Source organism: Python bivittatus, unplaced genomic scaffold (genome assembly GCF_059951505.1).
Source record: "Python bivittatus isolate LINGU-HERP-01145 unplaced genomic scaffold, Pbiv_v1 ctg000020_np1212, whole genome shotgun sequence".
NCBI classification, from domain to species: Eukaryota; Metazoa; Chordata; class Lepidosauria; order Squamata; family Pythonidae; genus Python; species Python bivittatus.
The window spans coordinates 8,055,936-8,078,722 of NW_028277030.1; the positions used below are offsets into that span (position 1 = coordinate 8,055,936).

At 37.7% G+C, this 22,787-nt stretch overlaps 1 protein-coding gene across 4 annotated transcripts in view; it reads left to right on the forward strand.

Moving 5' to 3' along the window:
* Positions 1–404: 404 nt before the first annotated feature.
* AFTPH (aftiphilin) overlaps positions 405–22,787 on the forward strand; it is a 46,491-nt gene continuing 24,108 nt past the window's right edge. Inside the window, exons 1-7 of one of the 4 annotated variants that reach the window (XM_088134115.1) lie at positions 407–624; positions 1,031–1,110; positions 8,959–10,768; positions 15,671–15,819; positions 16,238–16,364; positions 16,568–16,624; positions 20,758–20,880. In XM_088134115.1, the coding sequence (XP_087990241.1) occupies positions 8,990–10,768; positions 15,671–15,819; positions 16,238–16,364; positions 16,568–16,624; positions 20,758–20,880 (2,235 nt within the window). In that variant the 5' untranslated portion in view covers positions 407–624; positions 1,031–1,110; positions 8,959–8,989. Of the gene's footprint in view, positions 625–1,030; positions 1,111–8,958; positions 10,769–15,670; positions 15,820–16,237; positions 16,365–16,567; positions 16,625–20,757; positions 20,881–22,787 lie in introns of all 4 variants that reach the window. The other 3 variants (XR_015794861.1, XM_088134108.1, XM_088134119.1) reach the window with 3 other exon arrangements.

A 22,787-nucleotide genomic window follows, 5' to 3' on the forward strand; every position in this document is an offset into this window, starting at 1 on the left:
CTTCAAGATGGCCATTCCACTCCACTATGGATCCAGCGTGCCCACATTTAACATGGCGGATCTCGCTTACTTTGGTAAATAGACTGGAGTATTGGAAAAGGCATAAAGAGGCGCTCGACTTCTGATGCCTGTCTGAGCAACACCACGGAAGTGGTCTTCCTTCGCTTCTTTCCGTGAGGGTTTATAGAACGATACCGATCCCTTCACCATTGGACCACTAGATCAAAAGCAGTTACAGTAAAGCCGGTTCAAGAGTAAGTCGATGACGCGCATCAGAAAGGGCCGCGGCCTGAAGCTGCGGTTCCTAACTGTACGGGCTCCAACGGATGTGAAAAGCCCCCTCCCCCGTTGACGGACGTGACGTCGACACAGGATGTAGTGCGGTGGTGGGACACGCAGAGATAGGGGAGCGTTCAGCCGCGCGGCATGCTGGGAAGCAGCGAACTAAGTGGGCGGCGAGGGGAGGTGGGTCAGTCCAAGGCGTTTCCTGGGCTCTGGGGCGGGAGGGGGAAGTTCGAGATGGATTCACCTTAATGGCGGTTGCCGCGGGAGGCCTCGAGTCACCCTCCCAGCCCCGTCTGGCCCGGCCATGCCCGGCCCAGCTGCCCCTGCAGGAGCCCAAAGGTAAGGAGCGCGGCTTCCGCTGCCGACGCCGAGTCTGAAGCGTCGGGTTCAGACCGGACGGCCAAGCGGACCCTCCGCCTCGGCCGCCTGCTGTCTCCCAGGGCGGGGGTCCGGAGGGTGGGAGGGAAGCATCCGCCGCCTGTGCCCCTGCCTCCCTCTTCGCTCCGGGCTCGTTTCGCCATGGAAACGCACCTCTCGGGTCTTAAGGGGAGCCCGCCAGTCGGGGTCCCCCCTTATCTTCCCCGGGTGGCAGGGAGTAAGCCCGGGCGCGAGCGAGCAACCCCTTTTCTGCCTGGCTCAGGAGGCTGAGCGCCTGTGGCGCGTTGCTTGTAACGTGTCTTTGGAAAAGGCGAAGTGGGAAGGAACCGTAATCTATTCCGGCGCTTCCTCTTCCTCTCAATTATAGACGAGCGTATTTCCTCCCTTTGAAAGTTGGAAGAAAACAACGAGGGAAGGGATGGAGGAATGGGTCGTGTCGTCATGACGGTATGCTCTGGCCTGGTTTGGGCAGTCAGAGGTGTTGGGTTTCTTTTGGAGTTGTTCCCAAGCTGTCTCTGTCTTTGTTCTTCTAAGGCAGTAGTTGGTGCATCTCTGGCCTGTAAGTACAGGGGTTTCTTCATCTCCTTTCCTTGTCCAGCTGTTTCATCCCTCCATAGGTGAAGATGGATCAAGCAGTGGTGATTTTATTCTAGTTGGCAATGTGCCATACTAGTTTCTCACTGCAGGAGTGTGACACAAATTAGGTTGCTAGAATTGCCTTCCAGGAGAGTATGGCTACCCACCTACCTGCCCACCCGCACAGTTTTTTAACCCTCGAGAGAGACTATCTTAAAATGAGTTTATTAGTCAATTCCAATCTGAAGGATGTTATTATTATTATTATAAACAGGAGAATCAAGATACATTTTTGTTTTAACTTTTTTGATCATAAGAAAAGTGCCGGAGGAGAACAGCTTCATCTTGAAAGCAAAAAAATTAGTTGTTTAAACAGCTATTTAGTGCCACAGCAATGTTGTTGAAGTTAGCACTTATTAAATCTTTAGTTTTGTCATTACATTAAAGGTTAAAAAATGGATTACAATTAAAAATTCTCACAAAAAGTAGTGAACTACCTCTTCCCCCCAATCTTTTGTTTTCTTCTGTTGGAATTGAAGGAAATAATCTACACCAGTTTCAGACCTGCCACTGTTCTTCCATTCTTCCGCTGTTCTAGGAGCATGCCAAGGAATAGAAATGCACTGGATTTAAGAGATTTGCTGCTTTTCTCAAAATACCCCTTTTTAGTTCTTTGTGATATCAGAGGAGTGCTCCCTGCAACTGGAGGAGAGACATAAAGTCAAATATCTCTATTCAAGAATGGACTTTTCCCCTTATAGACGGAGAAAAAAGCTACCATTGTGGGCTCCTTCCCAGTCATCAAGCTTTATGATTACTTTTTTTACTGATTTTTTAAGAAACAAAAGTTAATTCTCTTCATTTGACCATGTTCCCCCTCCTTTTTTTAAGGCATATTTTTGTATGAGTAAAGTGTATGCTTAAACTGCCATGCTGTAAAAAAATTATATGTGACCTTACTCTAAGGGAGCAGACCTTATTTTGTACTCTTTGTTTTGAAATTTCCTGCACTTGTAAACAAGAGGGAATGCAGCAGCACAGGCAGTAATGGGGATGCTTTAAATGCCTGTGTGTCATCAATGCTGTGTGAGCTGCATTGGTTGCCATTTGACTTCAAGTGCTGGCTGTCACCTATGAAGCCCTTCATGGCATAGGGCTTGGTTATTTGAGGGACCACGTGTCTCCATGGTTTATGCCCATCAAGTAACATTAGAAGGAGTGGGGGTGCTCTGGGTCCCTTCAATCAAACAATCATCTAATAGGACCCTGGAAGCACACCTTCTCTGTTGCAGTACTTGCCCTCTGGAACAGCATGACTTCCACCCTAAAAGTTCTTTGAAAATGGGCTTTGCTCCCAAGCAAGGGTTAGGTTGTTTGTTGAGCCCCAGGTGGTTTTCTTTTGTATTACATTGTGTGGTTTTGTCTAGGTGTGCATGTTCTTTTCTTTTTTAATTGTCTTTTTCTTTTTTTAATCATGTAAGCTACCTGGAGTCACCTGGAAGTCAGGTGACTTCCAAATCTAATAAATAAATTGGATAGATGTAATAACAGCCCTGTGAGCAAAATTAAATTTTGGGTTGGAATCACACTAATCATAATTAGTAGACCCACTGAAATGAATGGGGTATACAGTACTTAGTTTCATTAAGATGAACTTAAATTTCAGTGAGTCTATTCTAAATATGTCTAAGTTTAAGTCTTCCCTGTTAGTCTACATTAAATATAATAAACATAAATTTCTAGTATAATACCTGGTAGAAGTGTGGTAGATAACTTCAGTTTGAGTTATAAAAAGTTCCAGGACGGATACATTGTATGAATGCTTTAGTATTTAAACCAAGACAAGGCAATTCCAAAACATTTATTATGATGTTAAATACTGGGGATTACATTTATTTGTGTGATTCTGCCCCAGATATTTTGGTTTTCCTACTAACTGCCTACTACTTTTTATTAATAATTATTACAACTGTTGACTCTGTACAAACTCCAAAGGCATGATTTTTAACTCACTCAAAGTAGGATATCCGTCTCTAGGTTGCTCTGTCTCCAACTCAAAGTTCTTCATGAAACTTTGCTTCCAATATGCAGTTTGTGAGCTTGGTGCCTTAAAACAGCATAGTATAATATTGTGTTTTAATGTGGGGGTGGGAAATTAGCTTTTTCTGCTTGTTTAACATGGTGGAACAGGCAAAAGCATTGGGGGAAGAGAGGGGAATACTGAATTGAGGAACCAACACTTCCATCCTTAAAGTAATGTGACCCTTGCAGTTGATTTCCTCAGTTGCAACTTTCTGGATGACAGTAAGAGAGGAATAGGTAGACATGTTCTGTTACTGCAGTAACGCTACATGGTGTCTGTGTGTGAAAGCACTTCTTCTTCTGACTAACAGTGGATATTTTTTTTCAATCTCCCACCCTGATTCTTGCCTGATACTCCAGTTATTTTGTTATTTTTATTATCCCTTTCTTCCTATCTTCTTACAGTGTATTCCAATCTGTTCCTTCTCTAAAAGTAATAATTTGATTTTTCAATTGTTAAGCAATTAGTCCTTCCCTTGTTCAATCATAGGTTCTATTTTACTATGTAAATAATGTTAACATGAATGTATTGTATGTTACTACTTTTTCCTGCGTTTTGTCCTTGTAAGCAGTGTCATTCTCATCCTGTCTCATTCTCATACTGATTTGACTGATAGATGTGTATGAATTAATATGGCCCTATTTAGTTGTCTTGTGCCTTGTGTCTATGAGAAGAAGCCGAGGAAGAGACACTGAGGAAGGTAATGGGGAAGAGTCATGTTCCTTTGCATCTTCCTATGTACCTAAATTAAATGGCCATTATTTGGCGTTGATAGTAGCTGTCTAGTGTCTATAATATTATGGGAAAGTGAAGGAGGAAAAGCAGGCAGGTTTAGGGCTAGTATCTCACCCCACCACTAGTCCAATAGTATTTACAGAAAACTTTTATTCTGGTTGCCACAGGTGAAAACAACTGTTTAGTTGTTAAATTTATATCCTGCCTTTCTCCAGAAGCGCAGGGTGGTGTACCTTTCACTCCCTCCTCCAGTTTTTCCCTACAGCTGGAATCCTATAAGGGGTTGGATTGAAACAGAATGACTTATACCAAAGAGACACAGTGAGCTTCTGTGGCTGAAGATGGACCTGAACCTGAGTCTCCTAGGTCCTTGTCCATTACTTTCATCACTATGCCATTCTGGGTCTTCCACAACACTATTTCTGGAACAACTACACTTCCAGAACATGATGATCGAACTAAATGATACCCATAATTAGTGTAAATGAAACGAGATACCATGCCTATTATGAAGATTGTGAGTTTTTTAGGGGGAAAAACCCCAAGAGAACTGTTTGGCCTCTCGTTTTATAGCTGGACTCTGCTATACTCTGGACAATATTAATTCTTCATTCACAATTAACGCTGCCTTAAATTGCCGAACACAGCTTTCAATTCTGATATTGAATAGGTATTGCAATTGAATATTAATATGGATGAGAAAAACTATCAGTTCTCAGCTGCTTTCTTTTTATATTATGAAGTAGACATCTCTGGTTGTAAGTTCTTCCCAAATCTCAAGAGGTATGTATGAATTGCTGCCACTTAGAAGAAAGACAAAAGTCCTAAGTTAATTATTTGTTCAGTGTTAGTTGTACAATGCCCTGTGCTTTTGTATATTCTCATGGAGTAAATGTGGTTAAAATTCAGTAGAATGTTCCACTCTGAATAGGAGCATTAATAAACTAAAGACGGCAGCCACTAAGGAGATGGTATATCCTGAATTCATGTTTCCATTAGAAGCAAATGAAAGATAGCAACCATCCCTCTATACTACTGTAACAGTGTTTCTAAAAGAGCAACCTTAGATGCAATCAAGTAATATATTATAGATGATGTAAACTGAGGCTGGCTAGGCTAAGTACAGAAGGACTTGTTTTTTAGTGTGAATTAAAAGAAATGTTGAATGTGACTTCAGAGAAACCTTCACACAAATTGTAAATGTAAATGTGACTCTATTGAGAAGTAAACATTAGATTGTAATGCGTATATCGAATGAAAATTGCATTTTAAATTAACATGATTTCAATATTTTCACATTATTTGAGACATTTTAAGATTACTGACTTTGTGCTGAGTTTTAAAAAATTGTTGTCTTAATATTGTTATAGCAGACTTTTGCCCTCTTATTGGAGGGATTCTGATCCAGCTGAAGCTTCTACATTCAGTGTGTGAGGAAAAAATTGAAGATTCGCTCTTACCTGTGTTTGCTAGCATAACCTCCCACACTGTTAAACTCTCTACAGTGAATTTTCATAATGTTGGTAGAAAAAGAGATAAAAAGTCCCACTTTTGTTCATGGGAGCTGAGGATGCCTTATTCTGTAACCAAAACTCAACTGTTGAGGCTTATAGATAAAGTTAACAGTCATAGGATAAATGGGCAATCCCATTATGAAGGAGTAATCAACAGAGATTTGGGACTATATGGTTAACTACCAAAATGTAAGGAATCATATGGTTGAAAGGCATTTAGATGATTGAGTCCAACTTCTGCTCAGTTCAGGAATCTAAACTAAAGCATTTCCATTTCTGTTCTAGCCTGTACTTGAATACCTTTGAGGGAGAATAACTCACCACATCTCACTACCTCTGAATAGTTGGTTACACAATTGAAATGCTTATACTATTAGATTTTTTTTCCTAACATCCAGTGGAATCTGCTTTCTTATAACTGAAAACCATTATTTCATACCTTGTATTCTGGGATTTTTGAGTATAGGACTGGATCTTCTAGTAAGTAATATTCTTTCAGGCATTTGAGAAGTACTATTATATTTCCCCTTGGTCATCTTTTCTCCCTCAGTCTTCTTTTATCAAGACAAAACATTCCCAGTTCTTTCAGTCTCTCTTCATAAGATTTAGGTTTCTTGTCACTGTAGCTTCATTGCTGTTCTCTGATCCTGTTCTAGTTTATTTGAATCCTCCTTAAAGTATGGTGCCAAGATTGACACAGTAGTTGATGTAGGTTATGAGCAGTGAAGAATAAAGTAGAACTACTTCAGTTATTTGGAAACTATATTTCTTCTTATGCAGCCTAAAATTGCATTTGCCATGTTTGCAGACTCAGCACACTGCTGAGTCATATGTACTCAACTTTTGTTTCAAGATCTTTTCCATAATACTGTTGCTGAGCCATACCAGGGCATTTTATGAGAAAGAACTTTGCATTTATCTTAGTTAAATTTCATTCTATTACTTTTAGCCCATTTCTGTAACTTTACAACATTTTGAATTTTTGCTATCTTTTAAGGTAATCACTGCCCCCCTCAAATTTAATACAGTGAACATACTCCCACCACTTTATGCAAATCATTAATGAAATTTGACCCTTGTGGTACCCCATTCTAGATGTAGTATCTCCATCTAGTTGAATGATGAGCGGTTGATGTACTCTTTTGAGTTGGTTATTAAGCTAGCAATAACATCCATTTGTGATGCCAGCTGATATTGTACTAGCTTACTGATAAAAACGTCATGGTATACTTTGTCAAATGCTTTGCTAAAATCAAATTATTTAATCTGTGGAGGAAACTATCTGATCAAACAGTGAGATAAAGAAAGCATGGAAATATTGTTCTTGAGAAATCCATGCTGTTTTTCTCCCTAGCTTAAAATACTTACCGCAAACAGCATCTTTCTTTCTCTTTCAAGTTTGTCAATTTTATTGTAAAAAAAAACAGAAAATTCCCTCAAGCAAGCAGTTTTAAGGTTGAATAAACAAGGACAAATTCCATTGCATTTAATTAAGAAAGTGGAAATGCCAGACTTAATAGATTAATTCAGCCTTACACTATAGCTACAACAGCTTGTCTCATTCCTATTTTCACTGCCTTCCAAGCCTGAACATTATGTGTGTGTCTGTGAGTAGATAAATATTTTTAAAGTACTGTTTACTGAATTTCTGTTCCCAGAATTACCTGCAGAACTAAACCATGCCTCTGCATGCACTGTGCAGCAATTTTTGTAGCTGAAGAATAGGTTGAGGTTTATCAGGAAATTATTCTAACAGGTTTTTTGCCTTTACCTATATAAGTAAATGAGTACCATTAACTTTATGTGAAACATATAATGATATGCTTAGAGACATTGTTAACTTGGAAATGAAACTTGCACCTTGTATCCTCCCTATTAAAAATCAAAACAAACCCTATGTGTACCACCTTATCCCGGATTCTGTCCAAAAAAATATTGAGGGAAGAAAATGGAATATTGATGATTAGCATATAAATAATATTAGATTTCTTTATATCTTAAGGTAGGTTAGTACTTCATATTGCACTCTTGTGTGGTTCTTCCCAAAAGTTCGATTTTTAACATTAAATATTTCAGCATTCATTTTTGAACAATTACATGTTTTCCAGTAGGAAGGAAAATGAATCTGAAAGCTTGAAGCTGCAAAAATCAGAATTTTGCCTCTGTTATAAGCAGCTCGTCTATCTAGGTAACATAGCATTTATGGTACCTATTTTAGTGGCTCAACAAACTCAGTTTATTTTTTTAAAGTAAAGTGGCACAGCAACCCCCACATCTAATACAATTTGATTATTCATTTTTTTAAAATAGCTAAACTGTGGTGGATACAGAGAGAGAGAAAGGCAGAAAAAGAAGGTATGTACTTTTAATAGTAAAAGGGGCAAGTAATTAAGAGGGGATCATTTACCACCCATAGCTAACCACCTCTCAGACTTTCATCCTTATTTGTAAGACAGGTGTTCTGTTCAACAAGTGGCAATGAAATTCGAAGAGAGAGTACCTGTTTACCACCAGTACATTCAGGGCTCAAGTATCCTAATGGGGTTCACACATTTTATCTATGTAGTTCAAGCAAATCTGTGCTTAATAATGATCTTTTGGATATAAGCTACTTTAGACCTTTAAAATTGCCCTTTATTTACTATCGTTGCTTTTGGCTGATGAGATCTTTGGATTTTAGCACATTAATGCTTGCAGATGCTTATTGTGTTTATATTATTTAACATGTTTTAACTGAATTTTTAGCCAAAATGGCTTCCAAAACAGCTTACTAGTATTGGTAACAAAAAAGTTCCTGACCTCATTCTTAAAATCTAAAAAATATATGACATGCAAGGAAAAGTGATCATCAGGAAGATGAAGGATAAAAGCAAACTGGTATATTAGATCCCAGAAATTACAACTCTTACCATGACCTGCTGAGTTGAAAACAGTGTGTGATAGAGTGCTTGCTGGCTGGATGACAGTTGGAGAGACTTCAAAGCAGCTGTCTTTCAAGCAATGGTAGTAGAATAGCTTCTTTTTTCCTCAAAGATGGATGCAGATCTAGGCAATTATTTCTGTTTAGTTGTAAAATTAAATATGCTTGTGATGTAATAAAATAATTAGATATGCTTGTGATATAATAAAATAATGGAATTATAAATCTGATCACAGAGAAATGTGTGATTTTGACAGTGGGTAGCTGAGTTACCATAAAATGCCAAGTTTTAATGTGGGCATTTTAGCATCTTCTAATTGGCTGTGATGAGAAATAGTTATTTGAACTTTGAAGTCTTTATTTTGTTATGTATTATAAAATATAAGGAATTATTTCAGATACAATGGTGTAATGGTTAGTATTTAATAACTGGTTTGTTTTAGTGAATTTTTATTTTCTTCTTATAGGTGCAAATTAATTTTTATAAAGAAGTAAATAATGGAACCAGACGTCGTTCGAATGTATTCTTCATCCCCTCCCCCACTAGATAACGGACCAGATGAGGAGGAGGAGGAAGAAGAGGAGGAGGAAGAGGAGGAATTTGGTGATTTTGGTGGCTTTTCTGATGTTGGAAGTACTAGTGTAAGCTTTGATTTTGCATCAGAGTACTCCAGTTCAAAAGAAGAACATAGATCTTCATTTAACTCTGATTACTCAGGAAGGGTAGATAGTGTTATAACTTTTACCACAATTAGATACAGTAACAATAAAGACAGCATTACAGAACTTCCTAGTTCTATAAAAGAACTTCCTGATAGTACTAAAGAAAAATGTGAGTGTAGAAACTTGGGTACATCATTTGATGATGTCATTCCAATAGAAGTAAAGAGAGCTGGGATACTGGAATCATCATATTCTGAAATTATTAGGACTGATCTGCAAGTTCCAAGTGAAGATCAGCAAATAGATGGCTGTAATGGTGAGAGACTACTATGCCCAGAAGTTCTAACAAATGGATTTTCAGAACCAGACACGGCAAATTCTCAGGGAGTAGAGGATCTGGACAGTGTCAGTGACCCAAAGGGATTAAAGACAATTAGCATTCGTAGTACTGAATTAAATTTGGATTCTATACCTAGCACAGAAGAGAATTTTGCCACATTCTCACATGAACAAACAACCCAGGTAGAAGAAACAAAAAATAAAATATGCAAATATTTTCATGAAAAAGAAGTATTAAATGCACAGGAAAATTATGTAAATAGAATTGGAGAGGCAGAATCTATGAAGGAAGCTACTTTGGATGAAAGCTGTGAACATGAAGGGGAAACTTTCACTGAAGGTGCACAGATCTGCATTTCAAAAACTAATTTAGTAATAAAAAATGTGAAGACTGAAAAAGACTGCACAGAATTGGAATATGATGACATTGTCTCTTCTGTACAAATAAATGTGAATTCAATAGGCACAGTTGAAAATGCTGAAAAAAGGGGCGAGTGTGGCACCAGAAACAACAAAGAACTTGCTTTTCCTTGGACCAGTGATGCTGCAAGAACAGCAGACTTCAGCCTAAGTAGGCTTGAAAGTCTTAGCAGTCTTCCTAGTGACATGGAGGTAAATGTTTCTGAAATAGTTAAAAATGGTGAAAGTGACCCTGGAAATGCATCATGTAATGATGTTAGTGAAGATGATTTTGGTGATTTTAGTATAGTCAGTAATGGCTCTGTTGCTTTTGCTGATAGTGTTCAAGCTTCTGCAAGCCAAGAACATTTTCAAACCCCTTTTGAAAACCTCAGCAGACTAAGTAATGAATGTAGTGAATTCACAGCTAGTGGTCTTCATCAGCAATCAACAAAGATAGCTCCTAGTCAGCCAAATGAGATTTCAAGTACTCTGTTGGAAGAGCATCCAGTGGTTGATTCTGGTTTTAGCAAGAAGATAAAACCCTCTGTAGAATTGGAAAATGGAAATGATAACGAGTTTGGAGATTTTGATTCAGAGTCAAAACGATTTCCAGACTCGGATGAATTTTCAGATTTTAGTTCTGCTGGTTGCAACCAAGCTACAGAGTGGAATGCTTTTGAAATTGAACAAAAAGAAAGCTGCTTGTGGGCTACTTTTGAAGATGAACAAATGGTAGAATCTCATCCTAGAAAAGATGTGTGGCCATCCCATACAGCTGGCACAACTTGTAGTGCTGAAGATTCAGTTAATCAAACAATGAATAGCGTACAAACTGGCAGTGAGCAGTTGCAAGAATTACGAGCTTCAGCTCAGGTAACTACCATGTTTGTTTTTGTTTTTTGTTTTCCCTTCCCTGATCGGTAGGAATATTTTTCCTTCTATAGTAGAAAAGCATATGCCATTGCTTTGACTACCCTATGCTAAGTATGTTTGGGACTAGATTCTAGATTGCCAGTTTTACTTTGTGAGCATGACCCCTCACATTGCAGGAAATGCCTTCCTGGCCACAGTCCTTTGTGTTGTGTTAAATGCTGTTAATCTAAATCCCACAAGTAGCTTTGCAGTGGTGATAGGGATGTATGAAGTACAAAATAGAGTGACTAGACCTCCAAAAGCCATAGTGTATGCATAAAATGCATTTGTTTGGATCATCACATGTATGTCCAACAAAAGGGCTTACTGACTGTATCTACGAAGCATATATTTAATAATTCAATATGTACTTTAATGTATTTTGGAAAGCACATATTTATTTTGCAACTGAGATGATCTGTAACTTTTCTGAATTATTAAAAAATAACCAAATTATTGTAGTATTTTCTGGTAGAATAGAAGGTATGTATTCCCCTTGTTTTCCACTTTTTTGATGGAAGAAAGTTTGATTTAATTTGCAGTGCAATTTTAATTAATTGAATTAATGTAAATTTCAGATACTAGAGGAAAGATGTTTAGTATTCCTTACCAAAAATAACAATGGATTGTATCAAGGAAGCAAAAATAATGTTTTGTGAACTTTTGCAGTGCTACTTCATGATATATCCAGTGTTTTGATAGGAGAAATATGCTGATAATTTTGACCAGTATTTCTTAAAGCTCTTTTGGGGTCCTCCATAATTTTTTAAAGTAGGAAGTAGTTCTGAGAGAAAAAAGTTTAAGAAACAGTGGTTCAGACTATACAATTGAGTCATTAAAAAAATAAAACTTCAGCAGAGAACAGATAACTTGCATATATGGAACAGCATTTTACTTTTTAATTCTTTACCTTTGTTTAATACATAATGATCTTCAGGGAAATAGAAACATTGTAAACATCTATATTTAATATTTCTGCCCAAAATGATGTTTATACAGGCAAAAGTATTCTGTAAAGAGAAATATTGTTAATATAATTAATTGTTGATTAGGTTTGTGGAAAACTGTATTTCTTTTGTAGGATTTTTCAAAACTGTTGTTTCATTTTTTAGCTAGAGCAGTTTTCCACATGTTAAAAACTATTGAGCCAATCAAAGATGTATTTTAATTTTCTGCTGTTTTGCAATAACACACTTGGCAGCTATCAAAAGGAATTGAATCAAGTTCCTATGTTGCCATATGCCAGAGGAAATACAGAGCATAAGCCAACTGCAGGATTCTTTACAAAAGAGTAATGGGTGATTTTCTTAGTTTCTTCAAAAACTTTCATCCAAAAGTTGACAAAACTCAACATTGTCATCAAAAATAATGGGGCACGCCAAAAGACTTTCAAGAAAACCTATTATACTTAGTTTTTAAAATAATTTTTTATTGAAAGTTTTACAAAGTACATAAAAACTAACACAAAGTAATAAAGAGTAGAAACAGGAAAGAAGAAAGGAAAGAAGAGAGAGAAAAAGCAAAAGTGCAGAAAAAAGAAAAAATAGAGGTATCTGATTTTCTTTGCAGCAAATATAAGTAGAATTGCAAAATTATCTCTATGATTACAGAAAAAACTTCACTTTTTCCTATTATCCATTTTTTTCTAATCATCAAAACCACAAGGAAACCTGTTATACTTCGTGTAAGAATTCACTGATGAGATTTCCTTGCTTTTAAATAAAGTAGATAAAACTTTTTCAGGTATTTTTGTAGTGAGATCCTACAATTTTAATGAGATCCTAGATATTTTATTAAGGAATGATTGTACTTGACTCATTTGAAATCAAGTTAGTACTTAGGAAATTCCTTTTGCAAAAGCTCACTTTTCTTCTGAAAAAGCTCCTTGAACAGAATATTCTGCAAATAGAACGTATATTTAGATCTGCAATATTTAATAGGAATTTAGTTAACTAAATTTGGTGTGTTACTCTAAGCAATATTGTATCTTCTGTCTTTAGTTGAAAGCAATATTTCTGAAATGGGATAATGCCTTACAGTGGCAGGAAGTGTTTCATTTTCTTAGGAAAACAGCTGTATAAAGATTGATGCATATATCTTCACATGAATGCTACAAAGTAATATGCTTTATATCAGGACTGCAGTAGTCCTTTTTGCACAAAGGTTGTAGTTGGCCTGAGTGACAAAACAAAGACAAGTATAAGACTGGAACAAAAATTAAATGTGATGAAGAGTTAAGTATCCTTCACATTGAACTCAGTGTCTTGTGACTTTATGTAAACAGTTTTCTGGACAATATTTCAAAGTAGTTTATATAGCCTTATGTTACCCTCCTGTATTTAACAAGTGTCTCAGCAGATGGCAGACTTTGGTCAATCTTGACCTGAGTCAACCTTCTCTGGGCACATAAGCTAAGCAATGTCAGACTTGGTTAATATTTGGATGGAAGGTCACCAGGAAATATCAGTTATGTAGGCTGTACTTATGAAAAACATTGTGAAAGAAGGCAGTAGCAAATACCATCCATAGTGTAATCAGGAAAACTGCATGGTTGTATCCATGTAAATACTAGGAATTTGACTTGAGAACATATTTATTTAATAATTTCTCTTGTCACATTAAAAATGACAATTCAGTGACAACTTTTGAGGGGCTCTAAGGACCATGCCCAATGGTTTTAGCAGGAATGCAGCAAATTATCCTATAACATAAAGAGTTCCTTTTTAACTTTAAATGATCATAATTAAACATACAGTCTACTTTACAAGACATGTTGTAAAGGTAGATTGACATGTATATGACTATTAATCAAATGTGGGCAAAATAAAGGCCTTGCTTTATCTTGTTACAACTGTGCAAAACTGTAAGCCCCAAGTTGCTCAAGGGCCCTGAAGCTCTTGGATGCAATCCCCTGAGCCGGTTCTAAAATTGTTGCCAAGTTGTAATTTTGAATATGAAGAATAGGAAAATTATTAATTACTTGGGAAATAATCTTATTAGCTACAAATTAAATTAAAATACTTAATTCTATCAAATTTTCTTTTTGTTGAACCTGCCTATTCTGGAGTATATAGTCCCTGCCTTGACACTTAAAGGTACCTTCAGCCCAAAAAAGTTGTCCACATTAGCCTTATAGCAGAGTTGCATTGTGCATTGTTCCACAGATTTCATTCAAAAAATGATTGTGGCCAAGAAATATAGTTGGCAGAGCAGAATAGGAAGGAGGATATGAATTAATGTTGAATCAAACGTACTTTTTAAAGAAATCTGCCTCCAAGCACTGGCCAGCCAAATGCTTTTAAGATGTTTAAAAGGCTCTAAAAGTCTTAGCAGATGGTACAGAATAGCACAGCAGGTATAATTTTACATCATTGCCCCAATTTTTCATAAAATGGAAGATAACATCCAAACCTTGGCTATGTGTACATACTTAAACACACAATTATTTTGTCATCAAGTGGAACATTTAAAGAGATCAGTCCCAAAATATTTTTGAAATTTAAATTGATCTAAAAGACACCCTTATCTTTTTAATTTTATTTATTTATTTATCTTAGATACATGCTGTCCTGAATTGTTTTTATTTTTATTTTATTTAATCATAAACTTTTCAGAAAAGTACCTTAAATATTGTACTATTTCCAAGAGTTACTGAAATTCATTGTAAATTTTTGCTGGAGAATTTTGGCAGCAACTGTAGAAGGCACTTTGAGGCCTCTACCAGAATCTCAAGGAGACAATACATGTAACCCCAAGATATTTGTCAGTCCTTCAAGGTAGGTCAGGTCATGAAACAAACTCCACAAAGTCTATTGAAGCTGTATTATATTAATGCAAGGTATAACAACAAAATCTTGAAAGACTTGCAGAGATTTTCTTTCTCCTCTCTTGTACCAAAGAGAATCAAGGCAGAACAATCTTTATTTTCTTTCTCAAGAAAATCTCTCTCCTCCCTTCCAGGGCTAAACAGGTGTTTACCTAACTGCTGCTGAATTCCTTCAGGGCCATCTCCATATTCCTCTATACAATACCCACCTGTGCCTTACAGCCCACACAAGAGGTTTTCTCCATGAGCAGATACCCAAAAAATATTGAGAGGATATAATATCTCAGGGGAAGGTAATCACTGGTCAGCAAAGACCATCACTAGGTATACTCGTGCAAGTTGTAATGCAAAGGTTGCAGGCCCTAGGTTTAGTATTGATCAAGTTGAAAACTTAACTGCAGCTACTCACAAATAGTGGTTTTGCTTGCTTGGAAAATTCTGACTACAGGTAGTCCTTGCTTAATGATGGTAATTGGGACCAGCAACTCTGTCACTAAGTGATGCAGTCATAAAGCGCAATGTCATGTAACTGTGCCAACTTATGACAGCAGTTGCAGCAGTTCCAGTTGCTGTTGTTAGGCAAATCCTGTGCAATTACACTGTCCTGCAGTCACATGATCACCATTTGTGACCTCCAGCTGGCTTCCCCATTGACTTTGCTTGTCAGAAGCCAGCAGTGAAGGTCGCAAATGATGATCATCTGACTGCAGGATGCTGTGACTGTTGTAATTGCAAGCCAGTTGCCAAGTGCCCAAATTGCTATCACGTGACTTCAGGGACACTGTGACAACCACAACTACAAGGAATGGTCATAAGTCCCCTCAGTGCCATTGTAACTTCGAATGGTTGCTGAACGAGTGGTTGCTGAATGAGGACTACCTGTACAATCAAATATGGTTGTGAATAACAGGAAATTAGGTAAATGCATGTTCATGTAGACAATTATATCTGAAAGTCATCATGTCATTTTTCCTTTAATTAAAAAAGATACTTGCATGATTTTCAGAACCAGTTTGGTTTTCTCTGTCCTGATACAGGTTGTGCTTCTAAATCGTCTTGAACGAATATTTGAGGCCTGTTTTCCTCCTGTACTTATTTCTGAAATGAAAGAGGAAATTCCTCCTTTAAATCTCTTGTTGGAAGTGGGCAAAAAAACAGAGAGGGCAGCAGAGAATTTCTCAGAAAGGTATGGAACATTTAGTGTGATGAAGACATGGAGAAGAACACATGTACATTTTTGGTAATGTTTTCTGAGGCAAATTCTCCTGTTGAGCAGAAATAGCAGCACATTTTTAAGTTGATAATGAAATAGATAATTTTGATGTGGGGTATTACTTATACTTAGAATAAATTATTTATTATATTAACTTCCAAGTGGATACCAATCTATTTGCTGTAAACTTCATTTTCCTCATTATATAGTGAAAGAATCATTGTTCTGTAAACATCAGTGTTATTTCCCTAGAGGTTAGGTGTTTGGGTGGGATTTTAATTAGTACTTTTTAACGTGCCAGTCATTTAAAAATGCAGAAGAAAGCAATTAAACCTGCTGAGTCCCAGTGTTTTTTGCTGTTGTTTCTCTTGACTTATAACTTGCTCTGTAGGGAACTACTTGATGTGTGGGCAGAGCTTCAGGATATCCATGATGCTTATGGACTGAGATACCAGTGGGGTGGCTCCCATAGCAACAAAAAGCTCCTCTGCTCTTTGGGAATCGACACAAGAAACATTGTGAGTTTTCAGTTAAGGTAGAAATTCTTCCATTCTTCTGGAATGTAGACCAGTATATGGTTTTAACTCTAAGAGTAATTTTATATGAAATTGTATAATTTCATAAACAAATTGTTGGTCTTTTTTGAAAAATAGTTCCTAAGACTAATTGGATAATTTGCAAATAACTTAGACTAATTAGATGGAAATGTCTTTTGTTTTAGCTCTTCACAGGTAACAAGAAGCAGCCTGTCATAGTTCCCATGTATGCAGCAGGATTGGTAAGTTCCAACAGCTCAGTGCAGTTGTAGCTCCATAATAGTAAAATCTAATGCCCTTGGAGGTCAAATGCAGTGGAATCCCTAAGTCATGTTTTTATTATATTGCCTATTTTATGGAAATAATACAAATAGGTATTTGTGGAATTTTCAAGATGTACAAACCATTTCTATAAAGTATTGTTGGCTGACCAGTACGTTAACACATCCTTGGCAGTGACCAGATTTTACTATGCTGTTTTAAAGAACAGAAGTCAGATTTTGACACGTGATAAATACTCTGTCTCAGGACAAGAATTTTAGTTCGTTCTTTTTTTTGTCTGCTTTTTTACAACTATGTTTCACCTGTAAAGCACATATTTTTTTCTCTCTCTCTCTTTTCACTTTGTATTATTTAATCTATATCCATAAATCGAATAAACTGAACTAGTAAAATTTATATTTTAAATTCAGTTCAGAAAGAATTGTAAGTGGACCAATTATTTAAGTTTTAAATAAAATAGAATAGCATTTAATTAGTTTTTTATTAGCACACCATCATACCTTGTGATATTACTGTACTAAGGGAATGTAATGTAGTGTAAGATTCTTCCACTTCTCTACACATTTCCTTGTATATTATGGAGCAGATTTGAGATTGAGTGGATGTCTAGAAGCTATATCATGCGATAATAACTTAGCTCATAATAGAGCTTTTTGGGTCTGCATCAGAATTGGACAACAAACCCTGTTGCACTTTTGGATCAGATATTTTGCGCTCAAGCTATGGAGAAATGTTCTTGAATTCCATTTGCTCTGGGACACACGCAAGAGTGTGGTGCTGCATTCATGTCCACTTTGTAGGATGTTAGGTTGAGAACATCTGATAGTCATAGAAATAGAAGCTACATTAAATAGGTCTTTCCTTAGATTTCACATGACTCTGAGATACTTAAGGAAAATTAGGAGTCATAAACAAACCATTGTGACTGTTAGGGCCATTCATCCCCTGTCTTGCCTTGCATATTCCAATTCTTCCATTTTTTCCCAAGTTCAGAAAAAAAATCAGATTGAGATGTTGCTTGAATTAGACAAATTATGAATGCTACAAATCATATTTTGCCTCCTAATCAAAATTGGAAATCTCAATCTGAATTGATATTCACTTATGTTTTGGGAATTGATTACAAATCATTGCATAACTTGCCTGATTCATATGCGATGACAAAATTATTTATTACTAACCAGGAAATGAGAGACCGAAACCCAAGCTATAAAGATGTGACATCTGAATCATACTTTTTTGTGTGGTAAAACTGCTATTCCATCTTTAGACAAATTATTTTAAACAGAGAACACTAGTATTTCTGGTGATACTGGTAATAGATACTGATAATAAGAGTTGTAGAGTAGCTGCATCACATCACAGACTACAAACAGTCCAGCTTTTAGGTTGAGAGACTGGAGCTTTGCAGAGCTTGGGGATGAATCATTTGGCTCTTGTGCTCTTCTCTAATAATGACAATTGTTTAAATCAACATATGAATAAAACAATGTGGACTGGAATGGGGTGAAGGGTGGATGCTGTTTTCTGCACTGTCTGATTGATCATCTGGGGAAATACTCTGAGGTCCCTTTGATGTTAACAGTGAGGATAAATGCAAGTCAGCCACAAACCGGGGAGGGGGGGGTGCAGAGTAAAAAATAGTGACAGTGTGAAAGCACCCACTCGTCAGCATTCAGCAGCATATACAAATTACAATGTCATACTGTAATGTAAATATAAACACAAAATGTTAGGTTTATTTATTTATTCAATTTCTGTGATGTCCATTTCAGACAAGTGACTCTGGGCAGCAAACAACCATAAAATCAGTTAAAACTAAGTACAAACACCATACAAAAATAAGTATATATAACAGCTGAGAAAAATTAAAACCACAGATATCAATATAACCAGGAAACAGAGCCCTTAACACACCCCAGGCCCAGGCACCAGATCTTTAAGACCTTACAAAAGGCCAACAGGGTCAGGGTCATCCCATCCTGGAGGGAGAATGTTCCAGAGGGCAGGGGCTATGGCAGGGAAGGCATGCCTCCTAGTCCCCACCAGCTGACATTCCTTGGCTGACAGGTTCCGTTGCATGCCCAACGTGCCAGACCAAATGGGACGGGTAGAAACAACTGGGAGAAGATGGTCCCAAGCCATGAAGGGCTTTAAAGGTGACAAACAGCACCTTGAATTGCACCTGGAAACACACTGGCAACCAATGCAGCTCACGCAATAGGGTGCTACATGTATCAAATATCCAACACCATTTACTACCTCTGCAGCTGCATTCTGTACCAGTTGAAGCTTCCAAATGCTCTTCAACGGCAGCCCCATGTAGAGAGTGTTGCAGTAATCCAGATGAGAGGTTACGAGGGCATGAGTGACCGTGAGCAAAGCCTCCTGGTCCAGGAATGGGCACAACTGGTACACAAGCTGAAGGTGTGCAAAGGCCCTTCTAGCCACGACTGCCACCTGCTCTTTTAGCAGGAGCTATGAGTCCAAGAGGACCCCCAGATTGTGCACCAGGCCTGTTTGGGACAGTGCCATCCCATCCAAGACTAAAGGTGGAAAAACCTTATCACTGTAAGACCCACATACCCAAAGCCACTCAGTCTTGCTTGGGTTGAGTTGAAGCCCATTACGCCCCATCCAGGCCCCTACAGCCTTCAAGCACTGTCACAGAACATCCATGGCATCACTCAGGTGGCCCAGGGTAGAGATATAAAGCTGGGTATCATCAGCATATTGATGATACCTCACCCCAAACTGTTGGATCACCTCACTCAGCAGCCTCATATAGATGTTAAATAAGAGAGGAGTGAGGACCGAGCCCTGGGGGAACCCCACAAAGTTAGTGGCCACAGGCTGGACCTCTCCCCCCCTCAACACTGACTGGAACCAACCCCAGAGGAAGGAGATCAGCACAACACAGTGCCACCCACCCCCAACTCCCGAAGCTGGTCCAGAAGGATACCATGATCGATGGTATCGAAGGCTGCTGAGAGACCAAGGAGAGCAAGGATGGATGCACTACCCCCATCCTGCTCCCACCAGAGGTCTTCCAAGAGCACAACCAATGCCATCTCAGTCCCATAACCCGGCCTGAACCCTGACTGAAAGGGGTCCAGATAATCTGCTTCATCCAGGGTCCTTTGAAGCTTCCATGCAACCGCTTTTTCCACAGCCTTCCCTAAAAAGGGAGGTTGGAGACTGGATGAAAACTGTCCAGACTAGTTGGGTTGAGCAATGGCCCCCTGAGGAGAGGGCACACCACCGCCTCCTTAAGAGCTGGCAGGATCACCCCCTCCCTCAAGGAAAATTTAACCACTGCCCAGAACCACATGTCCTCTTGTGGGCAGCTTTAACTAGCCAGAAGGGGCACGAATCTAACACAGAGGTGGCTGAACTAACAGCTACAAAAGCCCTGTCCACTTCCTTATGTTCAACAGGATCGAACTCCCCCCAGATAACCACACAGGACTAGGCCCCCATAACCTCCACTGTTCTGCCCTAAGGCTGGAGTTCAGCGTAGAGCGAATACAAGACTTTATCTGCTAGATGTGTAGCATATTCCTCATAGTGACCCTGTAGGTGAATTCCAGAATTACTCCCTCCAGGGAGGGACCAAGTCACCTGAAATAAAGCCATTGGGCACCTATCTCCAGACGCAATAAGGACAGAGAAATAATTACGTTTCGCCGTCTTTACCGCCACAAAGTAGGCTCTAATAGCGGCTCTAGCTCATGTTTGTCCTCACTTTTTGTCATCCATCAGTGGCACTCTAGGCATCTCTTAGCCCTCTTAAGCTCCCTTAGCTCTTCCATACACTGTAGAGAGTTCTGAGAACCATGGACATGGAGAGGTTAATATATTTATGCAATTTTCACATTATAGAATTGTATTTAAAAAGAAGTAACAAATGTTTCCATGATTTTGAGCATAACAATAAAAATATAACAATGCTAGTCTTCTTTGTGAACCAGAAGTAAATCTTTCTTTATACTAAATAGTTAATACACTAGACAGACATCACTGTTTAAAAAATATGCTTTGGTATTTGTCTATTCATTGTTACTAAAGTGGTATGTTATGTGTTTATTTCTAGGGTATGTTAGAGCCTACGAAAGAACCCATGAAACCAATTTCTGCTGCGGAGAAAATAGCTTCAATAGGACAGACTTCTGCTATATCGCCAGAAATTAATATATGTACTCCTGATCAGTTACAGGTAAAAAAAAGGGGTGGGGGGAGAAGAAGAATGAGGATGGTCTTTTTAATCAATACATTCTTAATGACAATATCCAAAATTCTGCCCATCTGCCTGGAAATTATAAATAATCTTCATGTGCTCAGAAAATGCTCTTGGATTTTGTGTCAGAGCTAGATCCATTAGTATCCATCTGTTGATGGAACAGCTCAACATCTGTGAGTGGGAATGAATTATTTCTTGATTCTCTCTCCTGTGAAACATCTACTAATCTGCTACTAAAGCTTGGGAAACCCTCCAGATTAGGTGGATGCAAGGGACCAGTGGTAAGAGAAAAGGAAAGACCCACTGGGCAAACAAACTTCGAACCTCATAATTTGGGTATAGCATGTCCCATTAGTTTCAGTTTCATGTTACTACGCTCATGTGCCCCAATTCTTCCCTATCTTGGATTTTCTCCCCATGGAAGTGAATGAAGCCTGTTTCCAAAGTCTTTCTTGGCCAGAGAAAAGAAGCATATCTGCATAAGGCTGCAGTAGTCTGTTCTGTCTTAATGGTTGTCTGCTTTCTAACAATAATAAATAACTTGAACAGCTGCACTTCTAACAGTTACAGTGTTTCATTTAACAAATTATTTGTGTGCCTATTAATATTGCCCTTTTCTCTGCTAAAACTGCTAGGATTTTTTAGAAAAACATACAAGGCTTTAATTATGCTTATTACATTTACATTTTATTTAAGCTCTGTTTCCACTTTTGGTATTGAAAAGAAATCCTACTGTTGATACAAGTGATAGAATGGCTATTTCTACTTAATTTTAAAATAGCATTTAGATAAAGATTATATGATTATATATGTTTATTTTGATTTTGGTGTAGTGTGGGGAAGAGCAATTAATATTGAAATCTTTTGAGGATATGAACAAAAAATGTACAGGTAGTAGATATTTATTTTGTATCTTTTGTTTTTAAAACAAAACATATATTCAAATAGAAATACATTCAAAATAATAAAGTGATTAGATGAGTTTCTTTGTAAAGAATGTGGAAGCTTTGAATCACACAGTTCAGGCTCTGCCAGAAGATAGCTTAATGAAGTATTGCTATCTTATATTTCCTTTCCATTAAAAATTATCATGGCCATAATTGAAGTAGTAGCATTTTTTGGCATCTCTGATACTTCACTTTAGGTAAGATCAACCTAAAGATATTTGATTCTTTTCTATGTGATACAAAGCAAAACCTGCTGTAAATAAAGTTCTTGTGATAGATGATGATATTTCTGGGCCAGAGCTGTGTATCCTCAGATATGTTTGGCACTGATATGGGAATTGTCCTGGTCATCACCAGTTGTTCCTAGAGGTATGTAAATATTGGCCAAAGTGGTGCTATTACATTGTGCTCCTCCCCATTGAATAGGTTAAAACTGTCATCTAGGATTGCAGTATCAGGCTGGAACATGTCCAAAGAGTAAGGAATTTTGGTTTCCTGCAAGTAGGATCTTGGAGGGTTGGTCACCTAGTGTTTTGTAATAGTAGGCCATTTGAATAAATTAAAATTATGTATTCTGTCATAATTTAAGTTATATGAAATACTAAATAAAATCCTACATTGTTTTCTTCTACATCATACATTCAGTATTTATACTGTTCAGTTTTGCAAGCTATAATTGTAGTTAAGGAAGACTTAGTGATGAAGCAGTCTGTTGACACACTTTGATCTTGCCTTGCATTTATGCCTTTTTACAAGAAAGAGATATAATTCAGAATGAGTATACTAAACAGAAATATCAAATAGACAAGGTAACACCTGCTCAAGAGATAAAATATAAGATGGTAATAAAGGGGCTTGTGTTTGCTTATTTTCAGATAAACATTAAGCTCTAAAGGGCAGTAGTTTTATTTTCTTTCCCTGTCAGTGTAAACAGGA